The 22983-nt window shown below is 43.7% G+C and overlaps 1 protein-coding gene across 2 annotated transcripts in view; it reads left to right on the top strand.

The window, feature by feature from the left end:
- Positions 1-22983, top strand: part of LOC139420480 (anion exchange protein 2-like) — a 73799-nt gene that overhangs the window by 33887 nt on the left and 16929 nt on the right. For both annotated transcript variants that reach the window (XM_071170673.1, XM_071170675.1), the window contains 5 exons: positions 9518-9686; positions 11099-11334; positions 15589-15713; positions 16688-16887; positions 21868-22004. In XM_071170673.1, the coding sequence (XP_071026774.1) occupies positions 9518-9686; positions 11099-11334; positions 15589-15713; positions 16688-16887; positions 21868-22004 (867 nt within the window). The remainder of the gene's footprint in view (positions 1-9517; positions 9687-11098; positions 11335-15588; positions 15714-16687; positions 16888-21867; positions 22005-22983) is intronic.

Raw genomic sequence — 22983 nt, forward strand, 5'->3', positions numbered from 1 at the left:
AATTGTGAAACTGAATTTAAATGTATTTGGCTAAGGTGTATGTGAATTCCGACTTCAACTGTATATTTACACTCAGGGCATTACTCTTCCATAGCTTCCCTAGATATCCTCGTCAGGCCTGTTGCTACAGGAATGAAATTACTCAATAATCAACAGGCCTGAGTGTTGCTGGCTGTGTGGGATTTGGGCCACCTCTCGACTCCTATAATCCTCTCTGTAGCCTATGTGTAGGTGGCCAGCTGAATACTGATTTAGCCTGCACACTTTGCATGTAACAAACCTGTGTACATTTAACAGACTGTAGATAGTATATTGCATTACTGAGATTAATATTTCAGCTTGCCTAAACTATTTGTATTATTTTGGTTTACTGCAGTGGTTCCCAACCTGTGCCATTATGCTGCACACCAAACATGTCCCTATGAATTTATTTAGTGTTAATGACCTCTTTTCTGATACATACTGCATAGCATTCATTTTCCATGACAAATGTTTTCATAGACGAAATGGGGTTTATTTCAGTTACTTACTCATGGTGATTTAATTTGTGTGGTACCCCCTTAAGAGTGTCCCGCAAATCTGCGTTAGACATATATATTTTTTCCCTCTGGTAAAATTGATCTTTACTTTTTGAATGATTGATTTTCACATTTTTGTGGCATGTGCACAAGCACCTTCAAATACCTTTCTTGCAAGCTCCCAACAATGCAGTTATCGATGTATGCAATGCAATATCGATTTATCACTATAAATAAGATAATCTAGAACAAAACCCACGAGAAATAAAAGTGAGAAGCTACAGTCTGTATATACAGGGTCAGTTTCAATCCCATTTTTCCAATGTGCAGGGATCCTGGAGTGATAGCTACCTCTGTGTATAGGGGTTGAGGTCGCTAGGCATCAGGATATATGATAAACAGAGTAGCAGCTGTGTGTGTGTGTGTGTGGAGTCAGTATACGTGTGTGTTGGAGTGTCAGAGTGCGCGAGTTTGGACATTCCTGTAAGTGTGCATACAAAGTGCAAAAATAACATACAAGGGTCAACTCCAGTCCGTGTAGCCGTTGTGTTAGCTATTTAGCAGTCTTATGGCTTGGGGATAGAAGCTGTTAATGAGCCTGTCGGTGTCAGACTTTGTGTAAGACTTGCAGTGCGGAAGCAGAGCGAACAGTCTATGGCTTGGGTGGCTGACAGGGCTGAAAAGGGTCGACATTTTCCATGCGAAGTTAACCCCAGGAATTTGGGGAATTTTGCTTAAATTCATCAAAAATGTTAGCTTATAACAGTGAACTTTTTATGCGGGTTACACAAGGCAATTCTAGGTCGTGTGGCATATTTTGGTTAAACTATCCCCAATTCAATGGAATTGCAACCCTCTGCATGCACAGTGCATTCTTCCATCACGTGCAGTATACTCTTCCATCACATGTACAGCTGAATCTCAAGATCTTGCACACGAGTGAGATGCTATTGAGCCCACACTACTACACTGTCTGAGCCAAGGTCTACATGCTTTCTGGTAAGTTTTGATTACAATACTGGGTGGGGTGAATATATTTTATACAACATTATTTTTTGTTAACTAATAAATAGTAGCCTACAGCAAAGTGTGTTTAAATCCTTTCTAACTTGTTAACAATTTCTGCTAGTTAGTTTTTGCTACCATGTGGGTTTTTAGCTTGCCTGACCCTGCTAACTGAGGAGTGTTAATTCACCTGTTTCCATACATGTTTCATTTTAACTGCTTAACTATTTATCTGTACATGGAATTGTATTTTTTTTATTTTAAATTGTTTTCTTTTTTTAAACATTCTAATCTTTACAGGAACATGCCACAGGCACTATCAGATGTTTCAAGACATTTCACTGCAGCTAATGTAGAAGTTAAAGCTGTGTACATTTGCAAATACTGTAAGGAATGCAACAAAGATGCAGAATCATCTGGGCAAGTGCATAATGTTTCCTCAGCGCTCACAACAAGCAACTTCTGACAAAAGTCCCTCTACTTCTATTCAAGGTGAAAATGAGACACCTTATCGATAGCACCTCATGGTCCTCCTGGATTCGGCAGTTGTTTTGACTCAATGGAGGGACGCAGTCAGAGAAATGCTGATGAATGTCTTGCTCGAGCTGTGTATGCAACTGGTTAACCTCTGATGCTCACAGGCAATGTGTATTGGAAGAGATTTCTGGATGTTCTTTGCCTAGCATACACCCCTCCAACCAGACATATTTTATCTACTCATTTGCTGGATGCAGAGATCAACAGAGTTCAAGTGAAGGTCAAGCAAATTATAGAGAAAGCAGACTGTATTGCAATCATCTCTGATGGGTGGTTGAATGTTCGTGGACAAGAAATAATTAACTAAATCTCCACCCCTCAACCAGTATTCTACAAGAGCACAGACACAAGGGACAACAGACACACAGGTCTCTACATTGCAGATGCGCTGAAGGCAGTTATCAATGACCTTGGACCACATAAGGTTTTTGCACTGGTGACAGACAATGCTGCGAACATGAAGGCTGCTTGGTCTAAAGTGGAGTCCTACCTTCAACATCACACCCATTGGCTGTGCTGCTCATGCATTGAATCTGCTCCTCAAGGACATCATGGCACTGAAAACAATGGATACACTCTACAAGAGGCCGAAGGAAAGGGTTCGCTATGTGAAGGGTCATCAAGTTATAGTAGCAAAGTGAGGAATAAGAGCATCACATTGAAGCTGCCCAGCCACACCCGTTGGGGTGATGTTGTCATCATGTTTGACAGTCTCCTGGGGGGGCAGGGGTCTCCAAGAAATGGCCGTATCACAGTCTGCAGATATGGAGAGCCCCATCAAGAGGATCCTCCTGGATGATGTATTTTGGGAGAGTGGTAAGCCGCCTAAAACTCCTGAAACCTATAGCAGTAGCCATTGCACGGATTGAGGGAGACAATGGCATCCTGTCTGATGTTCAGAAGAAATCCGTGCTGCCCTGCCCACTTCACTGTTGCTCCAAGCAGAGGAAACTGTAGTGAAGACTTCTGCCGGAAGCCCATACACACCGCAGCGAACATGTTGGACCCCAAGTATGCTGGCAAGAGCATCCTTTCTGGTGCAGAGATCAACAGGGTCTATGGTGTAATCACTACCGTGTCTCGCCACCTTGGCCTGGATGAGGGCAAGGTTCTTGGCAGTCTGGCGAAGTACACTTCCAAGCAATGTCTTTGGAATGGAGATGCAATGTTGCAGGCGTTTCAACATATCTCATCAGCCACCACGTGGAAGGGACTTTGTGTATCTGAGAGGCAACAAGGGAAAGAGCCCATCATCCTCCAAATCCCACAAACATCAGCCGCCTCAGAGCGCAACTGGTCCTTGTTTGGGAACACACACGCAACAGGCTGACCAATACAAGGGTTGAAAATTTGGTGGCCATCCAGGCAAATGTTATGCTTTTTGAGCCTGACAACGAGCCATCCTCAGCAAAGTTGGAAAGTGACAGTGAAGATGAGGCCAAAGTCTGATGTTCAAGAGGTGGACATTGAGGAGGTCCAGGGAGAAGACATGTAAGCCTGAGAGGAAGACAACCAAAGCTTTAGGTTTACAGATGTATGTTGAAAACTTTTTGGGGGAGATTCGATGGATCATTGGTGATCATTCAATATTCCCTTTTGTTGTACAGTGAAATCATCCCATGTGAAGAGTCAACTCATTTAAAGTTAAATTCGTAACCAAATTGTTTTTTAAAATGTCTATTGGAAGGATTTAATAATTTGCAATTATGTCTACTTATGATAAGGTAAAAGGTTTATGTTTCTGTCTCCATATGATATGGTAAATATATCCAATGCAAAAAACATCTACATTTAAATGGTATTAATATTAATTCCCATATATTCCCGTTAATTCCCACGGAAGGTTTCCACCTGAATATTCCCCAAAATGTGCAACCCTAGTGGCTGGAGTGATTTTTCTGGGCTTTCCTTTCACACCCTCTTATATAGAGGTCCTGGATGGCAGGGCGCTAGGCCCCGGGGAAGTACTGGGCTGTCCGCACCACCCCCTGTAGCGCCATGCGATTGAGGGCTGTGCTGTTGCCATGCCAAGCAGTGATGCAGCAAGTCAATGGTGCAGATGTATAACATTTTGAGGACTTAAGGGCCCATGCCCGGTTTTCTGCAAGGGCCCGGTTTTCTGCAATGTAAAGGTGTAACCACATAATTAGATATTAGAACACTTCCTCTATATATCTTTTACATTTTCCACCATGGCAGATTTGATTTCTCTTCTTACGTGTGTGTGTGTGTGTGTGTGTGTGTGTGTGTGTGTGTGTGTGTGTGTGTGTGTGTGTGTGTGTGTGTGTGTGTGTGTTTCAATGTTTATTTTGATGACATTTTTATGACGACCAAGGCAGGCTACCCCAAACCTCAAGTACAGCCATAATAACGCTATGAGAACCACAGGCCAGTGAGTGTACATGGTATCTACAGTATCACCAACCTCTATTTGTTCCTTACTTGTGGAGGTCACTCTTACGATCGTAGGATTGTCACGATACCAGTATCGCGATACTACAATATCTGATTAAACATGGCAAAAAGGAAAACACACAGCAGACTAAACTTTTTGATCTTTAAAAAAAAAACTCATGTTTATCAAATATTGTGTGCTATAGCTTGGAAAAGAAACATGTGATTCTGGATGACAACATAACGCTGCTTGTTTCCAACATTAGGACTGTTTTCCTCCTATCTGAGCACTCAGTACCTTCAAATGCGATGACTCATGAGATGCAGTCCTTGCTTAGTGCAGATGCACATGCCAATGCACTTTAATTTGACGCTTTCAAGTCTTCCAATGTCACAGAGCCATTGTGTGATGTTGTCCTCTAACAATCCATGTGGTCCGAACATGTCCAATGTTTAACCCCAAAACATTAGCACTGAGTAATGAGTTATTAGTTGTACCACAACTCCTACAGGAAGCCACCAGTTCAGGACATTCAGGTGTTCTATCTGATCTATTTGTGGACAAATGTAGTTGCTTCATGTAAATATGTGACTGTAAATCATGTGGGGGAAAAACATTGCTTATTCAATTGCCTATGTGGCACATGTTCAATGCATGCCCTCTCTTTCTACAGTACTAGGAAGTTTGTGTAAAAAAAGTTCAAACATTTCACTCCTAAATGTACATGGTTTCCTTGCTTCTCTGTAATTGTCTTTCTCTTGCGGTTGGAGTCTATTTTATTTGCAATGTTCTAGATGTTCACATACTGTCGTGCCCTAGCAACCCCCGCCCACTCCAATGCCTCTCTGACAGAGATTTAGGCTCTAAAGCACATTGGTCAATATTTACACACACAGTACATCACCAAAAGTATGTGGACACCCATTCAAATGAGTGGATTAGGCTATTTCAGCCACACCTGTTGCTGACCGGTGTGTAGATTTGAGCATGCAGCCATGCAATCTCCATAGACAAACATTGGCAGTCGAAGGCCTTACTGAAGAGCTCAGTGACTTTCAACGTGGCACCGTCATAGGACGCAACCTTTACAACAAGTCAGTTTGTCAAATTTCTGCCCTGCTAGTGTTGCCCCGGTCAACTATAAGTGCTGTTACTGTGAAGTGGAAACGTCTAGAAAAAAACAACGTCTCAGCCATGAAGTGGTAGGCTATACAAGCTCACAGAATGGGACCGCAGAGTGCTGAAGCACGTAGAGCGTAAAAATGTTCTGTCCTCGGTTGCAAAACTCGCTACTGAGTCCCAAACTGCCTCTGGAAGCAACGTCAGCACAATAACTTTTTCGGGAGCTTCATGAAATGGTTTTCCATGGCCGAGCAGCCACACACAATTCTAAAATAACCATGCACAATGCCAAGCGTCGGCTGGTGTAAAGCTCGCCGCCATTGGACTCTGGAGCATTGGAAGCGTTTCCTCTGGAGTGATGAATCAGCTTCATCATCGAAGTCAGACGGACAAATCTGGGTTTGGCAGATGCCAGGAGAACGCCCCAATGCATAGTGCCAACTGTAAAGTTTGGTGGTCTGGAATAATGGTCTGGGGCATTTTTCATGGTTTGGGCTAGGCCCCTTGTTTCCAGTGAAGGAAACTTAACGCTACAACATACAATGACGTTCTAGACGATTCTGTTTCCCACTTTGTGGCAACTGTTTTAGCACGACAATGCCCCGTGCACAAATCAAGGTCCATTTAGAAATGGTTTGTCGATCGGTGTGGAAGAACTTGACTGGCCTGCGCAGAGGAAGCAAGTACCCGCAGCAATGTTCCAACATCTAGTGGAAAGACTTCCCAGAAGAGTGCAGGCTGTTATAGCAGCAAAGGGGGGACCAACTCTGTATTAATGTCCATGATTTTGGAATGGGATGTTCGATGAGCAGGTGTCCACATACTTTTGGTCATATAGTGTATACCTGAGTGCCATTCAAACACTGCTTGCCCTTTAAGTGCATTTGGTTTGTTCTCAGAGAGCATGAACGCAGAGTCTTGTTTATTCTACTATGCCACAATCATAGGAGATAGGTTAGTGCCAGGCTGGGAGATATGGGTACGTACGATTAGGGCATCACGCGGCCAAGGTGGGCACGGGAGACGGCTCTCTGCTCATACATGTGTTTTATGGAGGTTTAGAGATTCAGAGGGCATCAGTGTTGCCATAGACGAGGGCATTGCCACTTGTCTGTGAAACGCCAATCCTGACTCTATTCATACCTCAACTCTTCCTATTGCACCATGAGTGAGGTAAGTCCCTCAAATAACTGATGAAAGAGAGAATTTTGTTTTAGTCTTTCTATTGCTGGGTTGTTTGTTTTTTTGCTGTCATAGGAGTTTTTTCTTACGATTTTATTTATTTCGGTTTGCCTTGGCTGGGCTCACCTTTCCTCAGTGTTGCAGTGGTTTAGCCCGACCGTCCAGGGTTTGTTGATGCACAGGTTTTTGGTTGTGGAAAATAGTTTCACCCTTCTGGAAATCCCTCACACATCCTCTACAGCTTTAGAGATTGACTGTGAAGTGATGTGAGAGTGTACAGCAATGGGTGAAATCTGTCTTCACTTCTCCTGGAGTTCCTAGTGCGTGGGGGATCTATTGATTGTTAAAAATATCACTGAATGATGGGCCTCCCGGGTGCATCGCAGTGCCACCAGAGACTCTGGGTTCGAGCCCAGGCTCTGTCGCGGCCGGCCGCGACCGGGAGGTCCATGGGGCGACGCACAATTTGGCCTAGCGTCGTCCGGGTTAGGGAGGGTTTGGCCGGTAGGGATATCCTTGTTTCATCGCACACTAGCGACTCCTGTGGCGGGCCGGGTACAGTGCACTCTGACCAGGTCGCTAGGTGTACGGTGTTTCCTCCGACACATTGGTGCGACTGGCTTCTGGGTTGGATGCGCGCTGTGTTAAGAAGCAGTGCGGCTTGGTTGGGTTGTGTTTCGGAGGACGCATGATTCTCGACCTTCGTCTCTCTCGAGCCCGTACGGGAGTTGTAGCGATGAGACAAGACCGTAACTACTAACAATTGGATACCACGAAATTGAGGAGAAAAAAGGGGTAAAATATAACTAACTGAGGATGCTTTATTTTAACACGTGGATGAGATCGGCAGCACTTTGTTTATTCTTGGATGAACTGCCCATCAACTGGCATTCAGGTATTGAATGCATTCGATAGGACTACAGACTGGAAAAAACTGCAAGATTTTAGATTTGTATCTTTCAGGTCCAAAAACTGGAGACTGACAGAAAACAGCTCTCAAACCGGCACTTGAACTCCATTAAAGAACAATAGGACTCTGGTGATCTGTGTTTGACAGAGGTGACTAAGGTAAGGGTGAGGCCAATGCAGCCTACCTGAGCAAATTCTTGTGGAACGGTCTGAATGGACCTTCTGACAGTTGAGGAGTGTCACCTTGGGTCAACATTGAATGTTTGTGAAGGGGCCCCTCACACTCTATCACAGACACTGTCAGAGATTTGTCAAAGAGAGTCTGTTTTTTTACACCCTTTTGTGGTATGTGTGCATTTACTACTGTAGGTAGTTCACACAGTAACTCCATAGTATAGTAGCCAGTGCTGTGAAAAAGTAGCCAGTGCTGTAAATTGAATTTCTTTCATTCCTATATTTAACACATGCAGCAGCCCCATTGCTAACCATTTTTTAATGAAAGGTAGAAAATGGCCATTATCACTCCATGGAGTGATATTTTTCTAGGTGTCTTTTGGTCTAGGATGGATGTGTAGGCAAAACCCCATTTTCCAGACTCCAGTCATATAGACCGACAGGGAGCATGAGGATGAGGAGCATGAGGTGGAATTTATTCTGTCCCCCTCGAGTGCCGGAGAGAATTTGATCTACCGATGACGTGTTAAATGGCCTGAGAAAGGGTTTGAAGGGGCGTCAAATGAGGCATGGGGCCGCGACTGTTTGTCTAGTGTCACAGGAGGGAGCGTACTCCGCTCTGTCAGGAGCTGCACAATCTCTACTGTAGCCATGGCAACATCTGCTTTGCCTTAAAGCTGGAGGATCCCCCTCTTTTGTCGGGATTGAGTACACCTGCTCCACTGCATCCCGTCCTTATCACAACCCCCCCCCCCCCCCCAGCCTTCTCCTCGGAGACTACCAGAAGTTTTACATATCTGTTGTTGCCCAGAACTGGCACACATTATTCAATTAGTGAAGGGCTTGATTATTAGTTAACTAATCGAAACCGGTGTGTCAGTGCAGGGCTACAACAAATGTGTGAAACATCTGGTGGTCTCATAGGAGAGGGCTGGGAAGTACTGACTTAACTCCCCGGGTTGTCCATCATACCACTAACTACTCTCGACCATCCATAGACCCCAACCTGTCCAAGTCATTGGACAGAGCTTGTAGGGTAATCACTATGTTGAGTTTAAAGCTACGGTACTGTTTGGAACCCAAGAAGACCACAATCATGTCTTTTTTGTGGATTTTAACACATTTGGAATGACTAGAACTCCCTCTAGTGTCAGTTGGGATGTGAGGTTACATGGATTTGACATAAGCATGAATGGTGTCAGCAAACAGCCTCCATATAGCAAACCTGAATAACATGGTAGACTAAAATTGATAATTCTCCTGTCCATAAAAAACCTTCGCACATCATGTTGATCTGAAAGAATTTGATATGTATTAGCAATTTAGCAGTAGCTTTAACTTAACGGGGTAGACTAGATGGAATTTTTGCCATGCTGGTTACCTCTATCCAAACCTTCCAGATTTACACAAGTGGCTAGGTGTTGTTTCTGAATGGGGCCTATAATATCATGGCTCTTTCTCAATTAAATGTTTTCCTTGATTCCTCTCATTTGTCTCTTTTCACCTTTTCAAAATCCATTGGAGAAGATGGGAGGAACCTTTTGATATTCTCCAATTGAAAAGAGACTAGAAGATGGGATGCGAGAAATCACAGGACTCGAGAGGGAGCCAGTATCTTATTCCCTATGTCTCCTATGACTAATCTGACCCTCTCCTCCCTTTCTACCTCTCTCAGCCGGAGGCGCCGCCAGCCTCAACCCAGCAAGGGGCGCAGCAGGCGGATGAGGAGGATGAAGGGGACCTGAACAAAGCCCTGGGAGTCCAGAGGTTTCAGCAGATCATCAGCCCTGCCCCCAGGATCCCTGACGAGCAGCACCGCACCTACAGCGAGGAGGACTTTGAGTGTAAACACGCACACACTTGTACACACAGGACATTCGCACGCTTAGGTGGTTCATATACACTTTATATACAAAAGTACGTGGACACCTCTTCAAATTAGTGGATTGCGCTATTTCAGCCTCACTCGTTACTGACAGGTGTATAAAATTGAGCATACAGCCAGCCTTGCAATCTCCATAGACAACCATTGGCAGTAAAATGGCCTTAATGAAGAGCTCCGTGTCTTTCAACGTGGCACTGTCATAGGATGCCACCTTTCCATCAAGTAATTTTGTCAAATTTCTGCCCTGCTAGTGTTGCCCTGGTCAACTATAAGTGCTGTTATTGTTAAGTGCAAACATCTAGGAGCAACAACGGCTCAGCAGCGAAGTGGTAAGCCACACATGCTCACAGAACAGGACCGCCGAGTCCTGGAGAACACAGCACGTAAAAATGTTCTGTCCTTGGTTGCAACATTCACTACCGAATTGCCTGTGGAAGCAACTTCAGCACAAGAACTGTTCGTCGGGATCTTCATGAACTGGGTTTCCATGGCAGAGCAGCTGCACACAAGCCAAAGATCACCAGGCGCAATGCCAAGCATTGGCTAGAGTGGTGTAAAGCTCATCGCCATTGGAATCTGGAGCAGTGGAAGCGCATTCTCTGGAGTGATGAATCCTGTTTCACCATCTGGCAGTTTGACGGATGAATCTGGGTTTGGTGAATGCCAGGAGAACTCTGCCTGCCCCAATGCATAGTGCCAACTGTAAAGTTGGTTGGAGGAGGGCTGTTTTTTTAATGGTTTGGTCTAGGCCCCTTAGTTCCAGTGAAGGGAAATCTTAACGCTACAGCATACAATGACATTCTAGATGATTCTGTGCTTCCAACTTTGTGGCAACATTTTGGGGAAGGCCCTTTCCTGTTTCAGCATGCACAAAGCGAGGTCCATACAGAAATTATTTGTCAAGATTGGTGTGGAAGAACTTGACTGACCGGCACAGAGCCCTGACCTCAACCCCATCGAACACCTTTGGGATTAATTGGAACGCAGACTGCGAACCAGGCCTAATCGCCCAATATCCGTGTCCGACCTCACTAATGTTCTTGTGGCTGAAAGGAAATAAGTCCCCGCAGCAATGTTCCAACATCTAGTGGAAAGCCTTCCAAGAAGAGTGGAGGCTGTTATAGCAGCAAAGGGTGGACCAACTAAATATTAATGCCATTGATTTTGGAACGAGATGTTCAACGAGCAGGTGTCCACATACTTATGGTCATATAGTGCACTTTTTCAGAAATTGTGACGATGATACCATAATTATTGTGAATCGTAGATTTAAAACAATTGATTCTTTGATTTAAATTAGTCCCTCTGAAAACCACAAATTATTTTAACTCCATAAACCACACTCTTTATAACCACTGAATCTTCCTGCAGACCACCGTCACTCCTCACACCACATGCACCATCCCCTGTCCAAGCTGCACTTCGAAGGGAGGAGGAAGAAGAGCGGCAAGAAGAAAAAGGAAAGCGACCGCAAGGACAATTCAGGCCCCACCAGCAGCACCTCTATTGAGGAAGGAGAGGATGAGGAAGATAATGAGGAAGAGGGTGGAGAGAGCCACACCCATCTCTCTGAGACATATTGTGACACCGTCAAAGAAGATGTGCAGGTAATTAGTGACACCTATGCAAATCAAAACTGGTTCTGTCAAAGTTTTCATAACATTCGTCAGGTCATGGCAAATGTTCTTTTAACACAAAAACTGTCCAGTGGTGTTGATTCTAGAATGTTTGTATAAAACATTTGCCTGATGTTGCAAGAACGTGCTCAGAACACATTTCATATTTTCTTCCCGTAATGTTTCATAAGGTAGTGGGAGCAGTCTGGTGAGAACATTGTGGAGACATCACAAAACACATGTTCCCAAAGCACAAAAACTTCAGTTGATTCTACAATGTTAATTTTAGGGTGCAAAAAACATTCACATGATGTTGTGAGAATGTTCCCAGAACACATTTGGTCGGTTCTTTAAAGGCTCCCAGAATGTTTAATTTGATTGTGGGAACATTGTGTAGACATGACAAGAGATACAGTATGTTCCCGAAACACACAAACTGCCCAGTTGTGCTGATTATTTCAATGTTTATATTAGGGTGCAAAACCATTTGCCTGTTGCAAGAACAGGCCCAGAACACATGTGTTATGTTATCAAATTTCCTAAAACATTTATTTAGGTTGTGGGAACATTGTGGGTGATATGACAACATATAGGTTCCCAAAACACTAAAACTGTCCAGTTGTTGACATTCGGCTACTGTTTGTATCAGGGTGCACATAAACGTAACATTCAACAATTTCAAAGACTTTACTGAGTTATAGTTCATATAAGGAAATTGAAATCAATTCATTAGGCCCTAATCTGTGGATTCCACGACTGGGAATACAGATATGCATCTGATACCTTTTTAATAAAAAAGTACGGCCATGGATCAGAAAACCAGTCTGTATCGGGTGTGAACACTATTTGACTCATGCAGCTCACCGCAGCTCCTTTACATAGTTGGTCAGTATGTTGATTGTGGCCTGTGGAATCTTGTCCCACTCCTCTTCAATGGCTGTGCGAAGTTGCTGGATATTGGCGGTAACTGGTGATCTAGAGCGTCCCACATGCTCAATGGGTGACATGTCTGGTGAGTGAAATATGCCACGCCTGTCTGGTGGATGGATTATCTTGACAAAGGAGAAATGCTCACTAACAGATGGAAACAAATTTGTGTATATGGAACATTTCTGGGATCTTTTATTTCAGCTCATGAAACATGGGACTAACACTTTACATGTTGTCTATATTTTTGTTCAGTGTCGGTTGTGGAAAGAGGGAGGGTACATTAGAAGAGAGGATCCCAAAAAACAAAATATGCTCAGTTGCGATGACATTCATACAATGTTTAAGTTTGGTTGCACAGGACATTCCCTCAATGTTGTAAGAATGTAATGAGTCAGTTTTTATGACGTTCATAGCATATTTGTTTTAGGTTTAACAAAATATTCTGTTGAAGTTCATGCAATAAACATTTTACCTTTGGAGATCTTATTTCAAGAACATTTAGATAACTTTTACCTAATATTACCACAACGTTCCCAACATGCAAATTTGTAGCACATTGGAATACATGCCCCAGTTATGTTTCTCTCCAGATGTAATGGCAATTCACATTTGAGGATTGTATTGTAGGCAGTGTCAATTTTAACACGTAAGTCATGGTGGGGCAAACTCTAAATGTTGATTTCTTTATGCATGCTAGCAAAGCCACTACACAATACTAAACAATGCCCACAAACCGTTAGGGCCTACATAAAGCTGTCCCAACAGCAGCTTTCTTTTCAGCACCATGGAGTGAATCCTTACCAACGCTACACCTGGCTATTAGCGGAGCCTTGTCTGGCAGCGAAACAGTTAATTCAGCCTCATTTACTTCCTTTTTATAAAACATAGCTGATATGACTACTTGCTTAAACAAATGTGGTTTCTACTGACAACTGATGGCAGAAGGGAACGATGAGCGCTTAACAGGCAAGCCGTAATTTCGATGACTACATTAATGAGCGAGCTAAGACTGATGTACTCAATATAACTATTTGTTCAGCCTTTTTGAAATGTACAGTGACAGAATTCGCAACATTGGCCGTTACAGTATTCCCCCTGTACACCGTCAGAACCATAGGATATCTAAAGGGGGCATACAAGCAGACAATGAACACCCTTAAAATATTCAATGACGTTTCTCTAAAACACGTTATCGTCTTCACGTGCACCGCCAAGCTAAGTTATGAGGGGGGAAAGGGACCAAATGATTAGGGTGAGGCACATGGGCTACTAACAGCTTACTACACTACATAGACTTAGTATTACTTTCTTAGCTACAGTATACATATCTCCCTGGCATATTACATCATTTATGCAGCAGCATACAAGACATGTCTGGACTCACGTTGTTGTGCTATGCTCACTTGTTCAGGAAAATGGCGTGGCGCTCATTCTGGGCAAATTGTCATCAAAGTCTGGCATTCTCTGGATTTATGGTGCTTTCAAGACAACTGGAAACTATTAAAAAAAACAAGGTTGAATCATGACGTCGGTGATCTTCAGGTCGGAGCTCTAGAAAGAGCCTTCTATACACTACAAGTCAGAAGTTTTTAAGAACACCTACTCCGGTGTTACTATTTTCTACATTGGAGAATAATAGTGAAGACATCAAAACTATAAAATAACACACATGGAATCATGTAAACATGTAAACGTCTCTTTTTCAGGACCCTGTCTTTCAAAGATAATTAGTAAAAATTCAAATAATTTCTCAGATCAAAGGGTTTAAACACTGTTTCCCATGCTTGTTCAATGAACCATGAACAATTAATGAACATGCACCTGTGGAACGGTCGTTAAGACACAGCTTACAGACGGTAGGCAATTAAGGTCACAATTTTGAAAACGTAGGACACTAAAGAGGCCTTTCTTACTGACTCTGAAAAACACCAAAAGAAAGATGCCCAGGGTCCCTGCTCATCTGCGTGAACGTGCCTTAGGCGTGCTGCAAGGAGACGTGAGGACTGTAGATGTGGCCAGGGCAATAAATAGCAATGTCCGTACTGTGAGACGCTGAGGACAGTGCTACAGGGAGACAGGACGGACAGCTGATCGTCCTTAGTGACCAACAATATGAAACAACACCTGCACAGGATCGGTACATCCGAACATCACACCTGCAGGACAGGTACAGGATGGCAACAACAGCCTGAGTTACACCAGGAATGCACAATCCCTTCATCAGCGCTCAGACTGTCCGCAATAGGCTGAGAGAGGCTGGACTAAGGGCTTGCAGGCCTGTTGTAACGCAGGTCCTCACCAGACATCACCGGAAACAACGTCGCCAATGGGCACAAACCCACTGTCGCTGGACCAAAGTGCTCTTCACTGACAAGTCGCGGTTTTGTCTCACCAGGGGTGATGGTAGGATTTGCGTTTATTGTCGAAGGAATGAGCATTACACTGAGGCCTGTACTCTGGAGCAGGATCGATTTGGAGGTGGAGGGTCCATCATGGTCTGGGGCGGTGTGTCACAGCATCATCAGACTTAGCTTGTTGTCATTGCAGGCAATCTCAATGCTGTGCGTTACAGGGAAGACATCTTCCTCCCTCATGTGGTACCCTTCCTGCAGACTCATCCTGACATGACCCTCCAGCATGACAATGCCACCAGCCATACTGCTTGTTCTGTGCGTGATTTCCTGCAAGACAGGAATGTCAGTGTTCTACCATGGCCAGCTGAAGAGCCCGGATCTCAATCCCATTGAGCACGTCTGAGACCTGTTGAATCGGCCGGGTGAGGGCTACGGCCATTCCCCTCAGAAATGTCCGGGAACTTGCAGGTGCCTTGGTGGAAGAGTGGGGTAACTTCTCACAGCAAAAACTGGCAAATATGGTGCAGTCCTTGAGGAGGAGCTGCACTGCAGTAGTTAATACAGCTGGTGGTCACACAAGATACTGGCTGTTACTTTTGATTATGACCCCCCCCCCTTTGTTCAGGGACACATTATTCCATTTGTTAGTCACGTCACGTGTCTTTGGAACTTGTTCAGTTTGTCCCAGTTATTGAATCTTGTTATGTTCATACAAATATTTACAAATGTTTTCTGAAAATAAACGCAGTTGACATTGAGAGGACACTTCTTTTTTAGAGTTTAGTAACCAAAAAAGTGTTAAACAAATCAAAATATAATTTATATTTGAGATTCTTCATATAGCCACCCTTTGCCTTGATGACAGCTTTGCACACTCTATATTACTCCACTCAGACACTACCGGAATTTAGAAGATTGAGTTGCACCAAGGTCTCATGTGTGCCCCCTCTCTCCTTCATAGTTTTTTCTGTCAGATGAAGATCAGCTGGCCACACCTACCACAGACATACCCTGCCCTGCCCGAGGGCTGGAGGTTGTTCCCCAGTCTGCCGTGAGCACTGACCCTGAAGATGCCACCTCCACAGAGTGAGTACACCTCTCTAAGTACACCCCCATTTTCATTCCATTATTACCATAATGATGTGATCGGGTGAGAATCTTTGGCAGTTGAAGTGTCTCATCCTCCTTTGCGGCACAACACAGGAAGGACTGTTTTATAGCACGTAGCCTGATACTGCTCGCTTTGAGGCGTTCTCCTTCGCTGATTGGATGAGAGAGATTTGTGTGTGTGTGTCGCCCACTTTACGTTACCATGTCCCAGGCATCCAGGCAGCCTGCAGGGTTCTGATCTAATAGGGCCTGATTCCTCCAGCAAGAACAAAGAGCCATATTTCACCTGTCTGACTGTTTCCATAGAGAATTCCGACCCTTCCTACTAACACACCTCTCCTCTCGACCCTCCACCTATGGCATTTAGTCTCAGGACACATTAGTGCTTTGTCTTGTCTGGGATATAGCTTTGTGGGCTCTCCTTTCATCTCCTTTCTCAAGTCTGCTGTAATATCACTCTGTGGACTTTCTACTACTACTTCTAAAACTGCACACTACACATTGGAAGGTAGAGGTGTCACCCAAGTGAAATATTCTGACTGCAGAGGGATCTTTGGAATATAGTTGCTTTCTGAAACTAACAGCTTTTTGGAGACCTTGAGTGTTTTTCAGGTTTCGGAAGGATCCGCCTGGACTGATGAATTCTTAGTAGGAGTTTTCAATCTTTTAGTTTATCGATAGCGACATTCAGACTTGGGTTTCATTTGATTAAGTATTTTTTCTTCTCCTGTGAATTGAGCTTTTCTGTATGTTTGATGTGCTTGTTCCACGGAGTGTAGAGGGAGACCGACAAACCATTCTCCTTTTGTATCTTAGAAAATGTGCATTTTTGTCATTTTCTGGCCCAGTCTCCTAGATATAAAAGTTATGTTGTGTAGCTCACTCCAGGTTCACGTCTAATATTTTGTTCACCTTAATGTTAACTCTAATTTCTTTCTCTCCTCTCCCAGAAAGCCCTGTCCGGCCTCGTCCAGCAGTGACCCATCCGACCCCACCCCTCTTATCCGCGTGGCCAGCCGCAGCTACGACCTGCAGGAGCGCCGGTGCACCGGCAACATGACTGGCACCGAGCAGGCTAAGTACGAGCGCATCCCCACGGACGAGAGCGAGGCGCAGACACTGGCCTCCGCCGACCTGGATGGGATCAAAAGTGAGTCTTGAGGAATATTGCCAACCTCGGTCACTTCATGTTGAGCTTTTGTTCTCACTGAAGCAATGTTTTAGTGCTTACTGTAATTCCACGGTTGTTTGTATAATTTAATTCAGAGCCAAGACGACATGCGGGTTCTCTCTTTGTTTAGACAGCATGTTATATTTAAAGTTCTTGTACTTGTACATTTTTAAGGGCTGTTTTGTCATTTGGGAGATTTATTCAGAACCCCGGTACTCTGAACTAACCTCTCCCTGACCTAAGAATCTAAACTCTCCCTGACCTTCGTGTTCACTCAGACTACTGTGCCAGATTAACTTTTAAAGATGTATTTTTACATTTTACTTCTTCAAGTGCTTAATATCTTGCTCTTTGTGTATCTGCGCCTGTTTGTGTGTGTGCTTGTGTGAAGAGAAGAGTCTATGGCTCCACTGAAGGTCAGAATGCCCTAAACAGAGAGAAAGAAGGGAACACACTGGGGTACATTAAAGTCCTGTGACGTCCCTAGCTCCAGTGGCAACCGGGGTGATTTACATCAGGGGGTCGACCCCTCAGCGGACAGCGGCAGCTTATCAGAGAGTGTGGTGGACACTGACAAAATAGGAGCGAAGTCCTCTAATTAAATTAGCCTGTTCCCGCTGGAACCAGGCCCGAGTCAACCCGGTGGCTAATTGAGAAAGCTGCCCCTCTGGTTCACAACCCCTGGGTCATAAGTGCCAATAAAACAATGTGGAAGAGCTAAGTCGTCTGGGGGAAAAAACATGAGAGAAGCTGAATTGCATGGAGATGATTTGATGTGGGTCCAGTGCCAACATTGGGCTACGTGACATAGAGGGTGTGGCCTTTGTCAGGGTCCCTGACCGCATCAGGAGTCTCCTCGGGTGGATCCTCTTTTATCTGCTTCCCAGCACTGCAAAGCAGCCTGGGAAAGTGCCTCTGCGGCTGGCCGCTGCTCAACGATCAGAATTATTAGATCACTGTCTCATTCCTCTTTTGTTCAACCCTCCTGTTAGCACCTCTGCTAGTTAATGCGCTTGGACACTTTCTACCCTAACCAGGTCAGGTGAGGGTCAAGGAATGCTTTTTTTCCCCTAACTACATTCCTGGACACGCAAAGACTTGTGCTTGAGATTGGAGAGGTCACGGTTCCTCATTCCCATGCCAGCACTATGCCCACCACCAAGCGCCTCTCCTTCAAGAGTGCCAGCCTTGCCTGGGCCAAGTCCCACTCCAGGACTTCCCAGACAACCACACACGCACAACTGGAGTCCGGCACATTGTGAAGCCTCTAAGGCGGACGAACGGTTCCAGTAGACATAGCCCCAAGGTCTGACAAGGTACAGCGACACCTTACAGTGAAACCCAGATAATGAACAAGAGGCTCAAATGACAGAAGATGATACTTCGTTCCTCTCCAGTTTCACTCGCCGAGTTTTCGAAGGACGTACAGGACAACTTGTTCTTCAGGAGAAATGCTGTCATTTTTATACACCCACCCCAGTTTTAGGTGATGAATTGATGAAGGTGCTCAACGACCAGGGTGTTTCTCAAACAGGGAAGGAGCCCACTGACAAAGGTAAGGTTGGTTCCTACCTCAGAGGATCATCCACACCCGTTGCCGCATTCCCTCTGAGATGTATCCAACCAGCTCGCTTTCATCCAGCCTTGTTATCTAAACTGTCCTTGGTTTGCGGCAAGCCTGGTAACCCAACTAGGGTTTAATAGCGGGAACCAGGTAACTGAGGTTTCCGGCCCAAACCCACTCCCGTTTCCCGGGATAAATAACTGTGAGAAACCGGTAAATTATAATAAATTATTTATATGAACAGCTTGAAGTGAAATAGAACTGTTAAATTATATGCAATGTCCAAATCTGTCTTTACGACTTCCTCTGCTCTGCTATCTGCATGATCAATCATCAACACTCAGGGTGGGGACAGACAGCGCATCTCATATGGAGTGCAGTTCACAATGCATGTATCATCTCATCAGCAGGTAACTTTTTTCTTGTGACGGGTACATTTACTGTAGCATAGCCTATGCTACAGTAATATTAGGACTAATATCTGAATATGCATGTCATGTACACATCTCTGTCTGGCTTTCAGGGGTCACCTTATATTTTTATTAAGATCCTATTTAAAAATTGCTACTGCAGAGTTTTAAAACAGCCTATCACTCGAATATCGCTCCAGCAGGTATATTGCACTGGTCATCCCCAAAGCCAACACTTCCTTTGGCCGCCTTTCCTTAAAGCTCTGCTGCCAATGACTGGAATGAATTGCATAAATCTCTGAAGCTAGAGTCTTATATCTCCCTCTCTAACTTTAAGCATCAGCTGTCAGAGCAGCTTACCCTGTACCTGTACACAGCCAATCTGTAAATAGCACACCCGATTACCTCATCCCCATATAATTACTTACCCTCTTGCTCTTTTACACCCCAGAATCTCTACTTGCACATCATCTGCACATCTATCACTCCAATTCATGCTAAATTGTAATTATTTTCGCCTCTAGGGCCTATTTATTGCCTAGCTCCCTACTCTTCTACATTTGCACACACTGTACATAGAAAAATCTATTATTTCTGTTCTTTACAGTTATTGACTGTACGTTTGTTGACTTGTAACTCTGTTGTTTTTGTCGCACTGCTTTGCTTTATCTTGGTCAGGTCACAGTTGTAAATGAGAACTTGTTTTCAACTAGCCTACCTGGTTAAATAAAGGTGAAATAAAAAAAGACAAATACGTTGAAATTCACACCTTATTGGGTTTTGACCATTGCAGAACCCATTTTATTTTTGTGAACTTAAGTTAACAATTTTTATTTAGCAAATAAAGACAACTGGCATGGACAAAATTATTGGCACACCGGAGCAGGTACTTGGTTACACCGCCTTTGGCCAATATAACAGCCAACAAATGAGTTGGATAAAATATAAAAGGTTTCTGTGTTTTTGGAGTGCATCAGTCCAACAACCGTTTGTCTAATGAAGGTTGTGGATCATCCATCAGGACAACCCCAAACACACATCAAAGCACCCTGAAATTGTTCAAGAAGAAACACTGGACTGTTCTGGAGTTGCCACCGAAGAGTCCAGATCTGAATCACATTTATAACCTATGGCAAGAGGTGAAAACAGCAGTTGGAGGGCAAACATTAAAGAATTAGAGCAGTTTGCTGCTGAAAAGTGAGCCAAATTGCCAGTAGAATGTTGCAGCAAGCTCATTGATGGCTCCAAGAAGTGTTTGTCTGCAGTTAACTTGGCCAAAGGCTGTGTAACCGTGTCTTTATTTTCAAAATAATATTGTAAACTTAAGTTTACAAAAATTAAATTAGTATTTCTGCGTTGATGACAATCCAATAGCACGGTATGGAGAACACTTTTTTTTTTTTTTTTTTTTTTTTTTAATGAAATAGGGAATTCTTTAAAGATGGACTATGTAGAAATTGCTTCACCATTTCCTGGTTGCTAAAATTCTATTAGTTTGCTTAATTTGTGACAAAGCAAGCAAGTATAGAATCGTTATACCATCTAAACAGCTGTGAAATATATTTTCCATAACCCAAAATATTGTTTTTTTTCTACTGTTTGAAGCTGTTGTGCAAAACTGAAAATAAAAAAAATAAAAAAACAGGAAGCATAGAAATAGCGCACATACAACAGATCCTACCGCTTCTTAGACTTTCTTTCAATGAGAATGACAGATCTATTACCCATTTCTAAGTGAATTTGGTCCGGTCACCCAAAAAATATAAAACTGTATATTCTGTGCCTTTGCGAAGTAATATCATAACCCTGGGAGGTTCTCCAATGTCTTGCGAAGAAGTGCACGTATTTGGAGATTGTTTTGCTGTTTTACTAGACTTTGAATATGCCTTTTGAGCATTGTGAAGTTATTAATTACACTTTTGTTCATGAATAAAACAAACTTTTTGTCCTGAGTCTTATGTTTGGAGCAAATCCAGAACAACACATTACTGAGTACCGCTCTCCATATTTTTTTTTTTAAGCGTAGTGGTGGCTGCATCATGTTATGGGTGTGCTTGTAATCGTTAAGGACTGGGTTTTTCAGTCAAGAGGTATGTATACTTTCTGAAGGCACTGTACCAATAGGTGCCCTCCTTTTGCGAGGCATTGGGAAACCTCCCTGGTCTTTGTGGTTGACTCTGTTTTGAAATTCACTGCTCGACTGAGGGACCTTGAAGATGATTGTATGTGTGGGGTACAGAGATGAGATGAGGTAGTCAGGAGAAAAAAAATCTAACCCAGAAATTCCAGTCCATATGATACATTATAATACAATACATGTTTACAGTACACACTCAAAGATTAGTGGAGCTTGTTTAATTTATTTACCCTAGACCGCATACATCTATGGGCTTTTGTGTTTTTCTGTCGTGCGTAATGTACGGTAGCCTATGTATTGGATAACAGCACAATAATTTGGCCTTTTTTTGGGATTGGGCTCATAACATTTATTTAATGTAGGTCTCAGGCAGCATCAGGCTTGAATGTTCATGCCTCTCAAAACACGAATCAAATCCATATGCTGTGTATGGTTTAGAATGACACTTGTGGTTTTGGCGGGAAATACTTGGTTACCTGGGAGAAAAATTTTAACAAATCTTGGGGTGGAACATTTTTGTAAAATATTGCAAAAATATTCAAGCCTAAACCCAACCCCACAGCATTGCCAGGTGAACAAAAGCAACGGCCTGTTCTGTGACTGTGGGTCTCTGAGATGTGATCTAGTAGCGGGATGGTGGAGGTCATTGCAGAGCCAAGAGCTCAGTGTTGGGCAGACCACTGTCTTGGGAAAAAGCTGCAACACTACAATGTTGTAATACTTGATAATGTAATGTTGACACTGTTATTAGTGTTTGGGATCACAATCACCACCACACCCTCTCTCACTATTGCTCATTCTGTATCTCTGGCTATGATTTTTCACTCACCTCTCCTCTCTCTCCTTAGGCCATCGTTTTGAGGATGTCCCTGGGGTACGGAGACACCTGGTCAGAAAGAGCACCAAAGGCCAAGTGGTGCATGTCGGCAAGGACCACAAAGAGCCCTGCACACGCAGCCAAAAAAAGGACCGGACCCCACATGAGGTGAGCGACGGAAAATACAACCTGTAGTATCCACTCCTTTGCTGATGTTGGGACACATTGTCACATCCCTTGTTTCAGATATGATTGAGTTTTATTCATCAGATGATTTTCATGGATTTGCTGATGTTTTTGGCAAGGATGGTTTGAATGTAAATATGGTTAATTGCTTCTTGGTCCATATTTAAATAAATAAAACTAAAATTGGAACACCAACTGGAAAATCCGCTACAGTATATTTTGTGGATGGGAGATTGGGCAGGACACAATAAAAAATTAATGAATGAGTTCTTTCCTTTCACACACCCAATAGAAAGGGGCAGAGAAGAGCTCAGGTAAGGAGACACCGGGTTCTCCCTGAGAGAGGGAGCCATGTTCTATTAACACACACGCATAGGTCCCCAGCAGGTAAACAACAGGTTCCTCTCAGGGTAAACTGTGTGTGTGGGGGGGAGATGTAAGGGTCCCCTGCTCTGTGCACGGGTCTGTGTTTAGTCGTCAGTGTATTAAGCCCACACCACCTCCACCCTCTCGCTCCTTCCAGTCGTTACCACCAGTGGTTCTGTAACTTATCATTCTGCCTCCCAGCCAGACGGCATGGTCATACTGGACTACTTCGGCCAAATGGCCCGGCCCCACAAGGTGAGGCGGCTCAGTCGGTCAAATGCATGTTCCAGCAGTGTGTGCATGTAGCAACGTGTCTCCACATGAGAGTAGGTGCAGTAAGGTTACTCGATAATCATTAGTTGTGTTGGCTTGGTACTGAAACAGGTAATGGTTGGTTGGGTATCACTAACTCATGAGCATGGCGTTAGATTGGTTTCTCTTTAACCAGACTTTTGGGAAGTGATAAGGCTGTAGGGTGTAATACTGTGTTTCTATTGATGATAGTATCTACTGTATTTATACTGTATTTTTACTCATCACAGTTTGTGATGTGTGAGAAAAAAACAAATTTAAACAGAGCATCTGTTGAGCTCAT

This window comes from Oncorhynchus clarkii, chromosome 11 (assembly GCF_045791955.1).
Source record: "Oncorhynchus clarkii lewisi isolate Uvic-CL-2024 chromosome 11, UVic_Ocla_1.0, whole genome shotgun sequence".
NCBI classification, from domain to species: domain Eukaryota; kingdom Metazoa; phylum Chordata; class Actinopteri; order Salmoniformes; family Salmonidae; genus Oncorhynchus; species Oncorhynchus clarkii.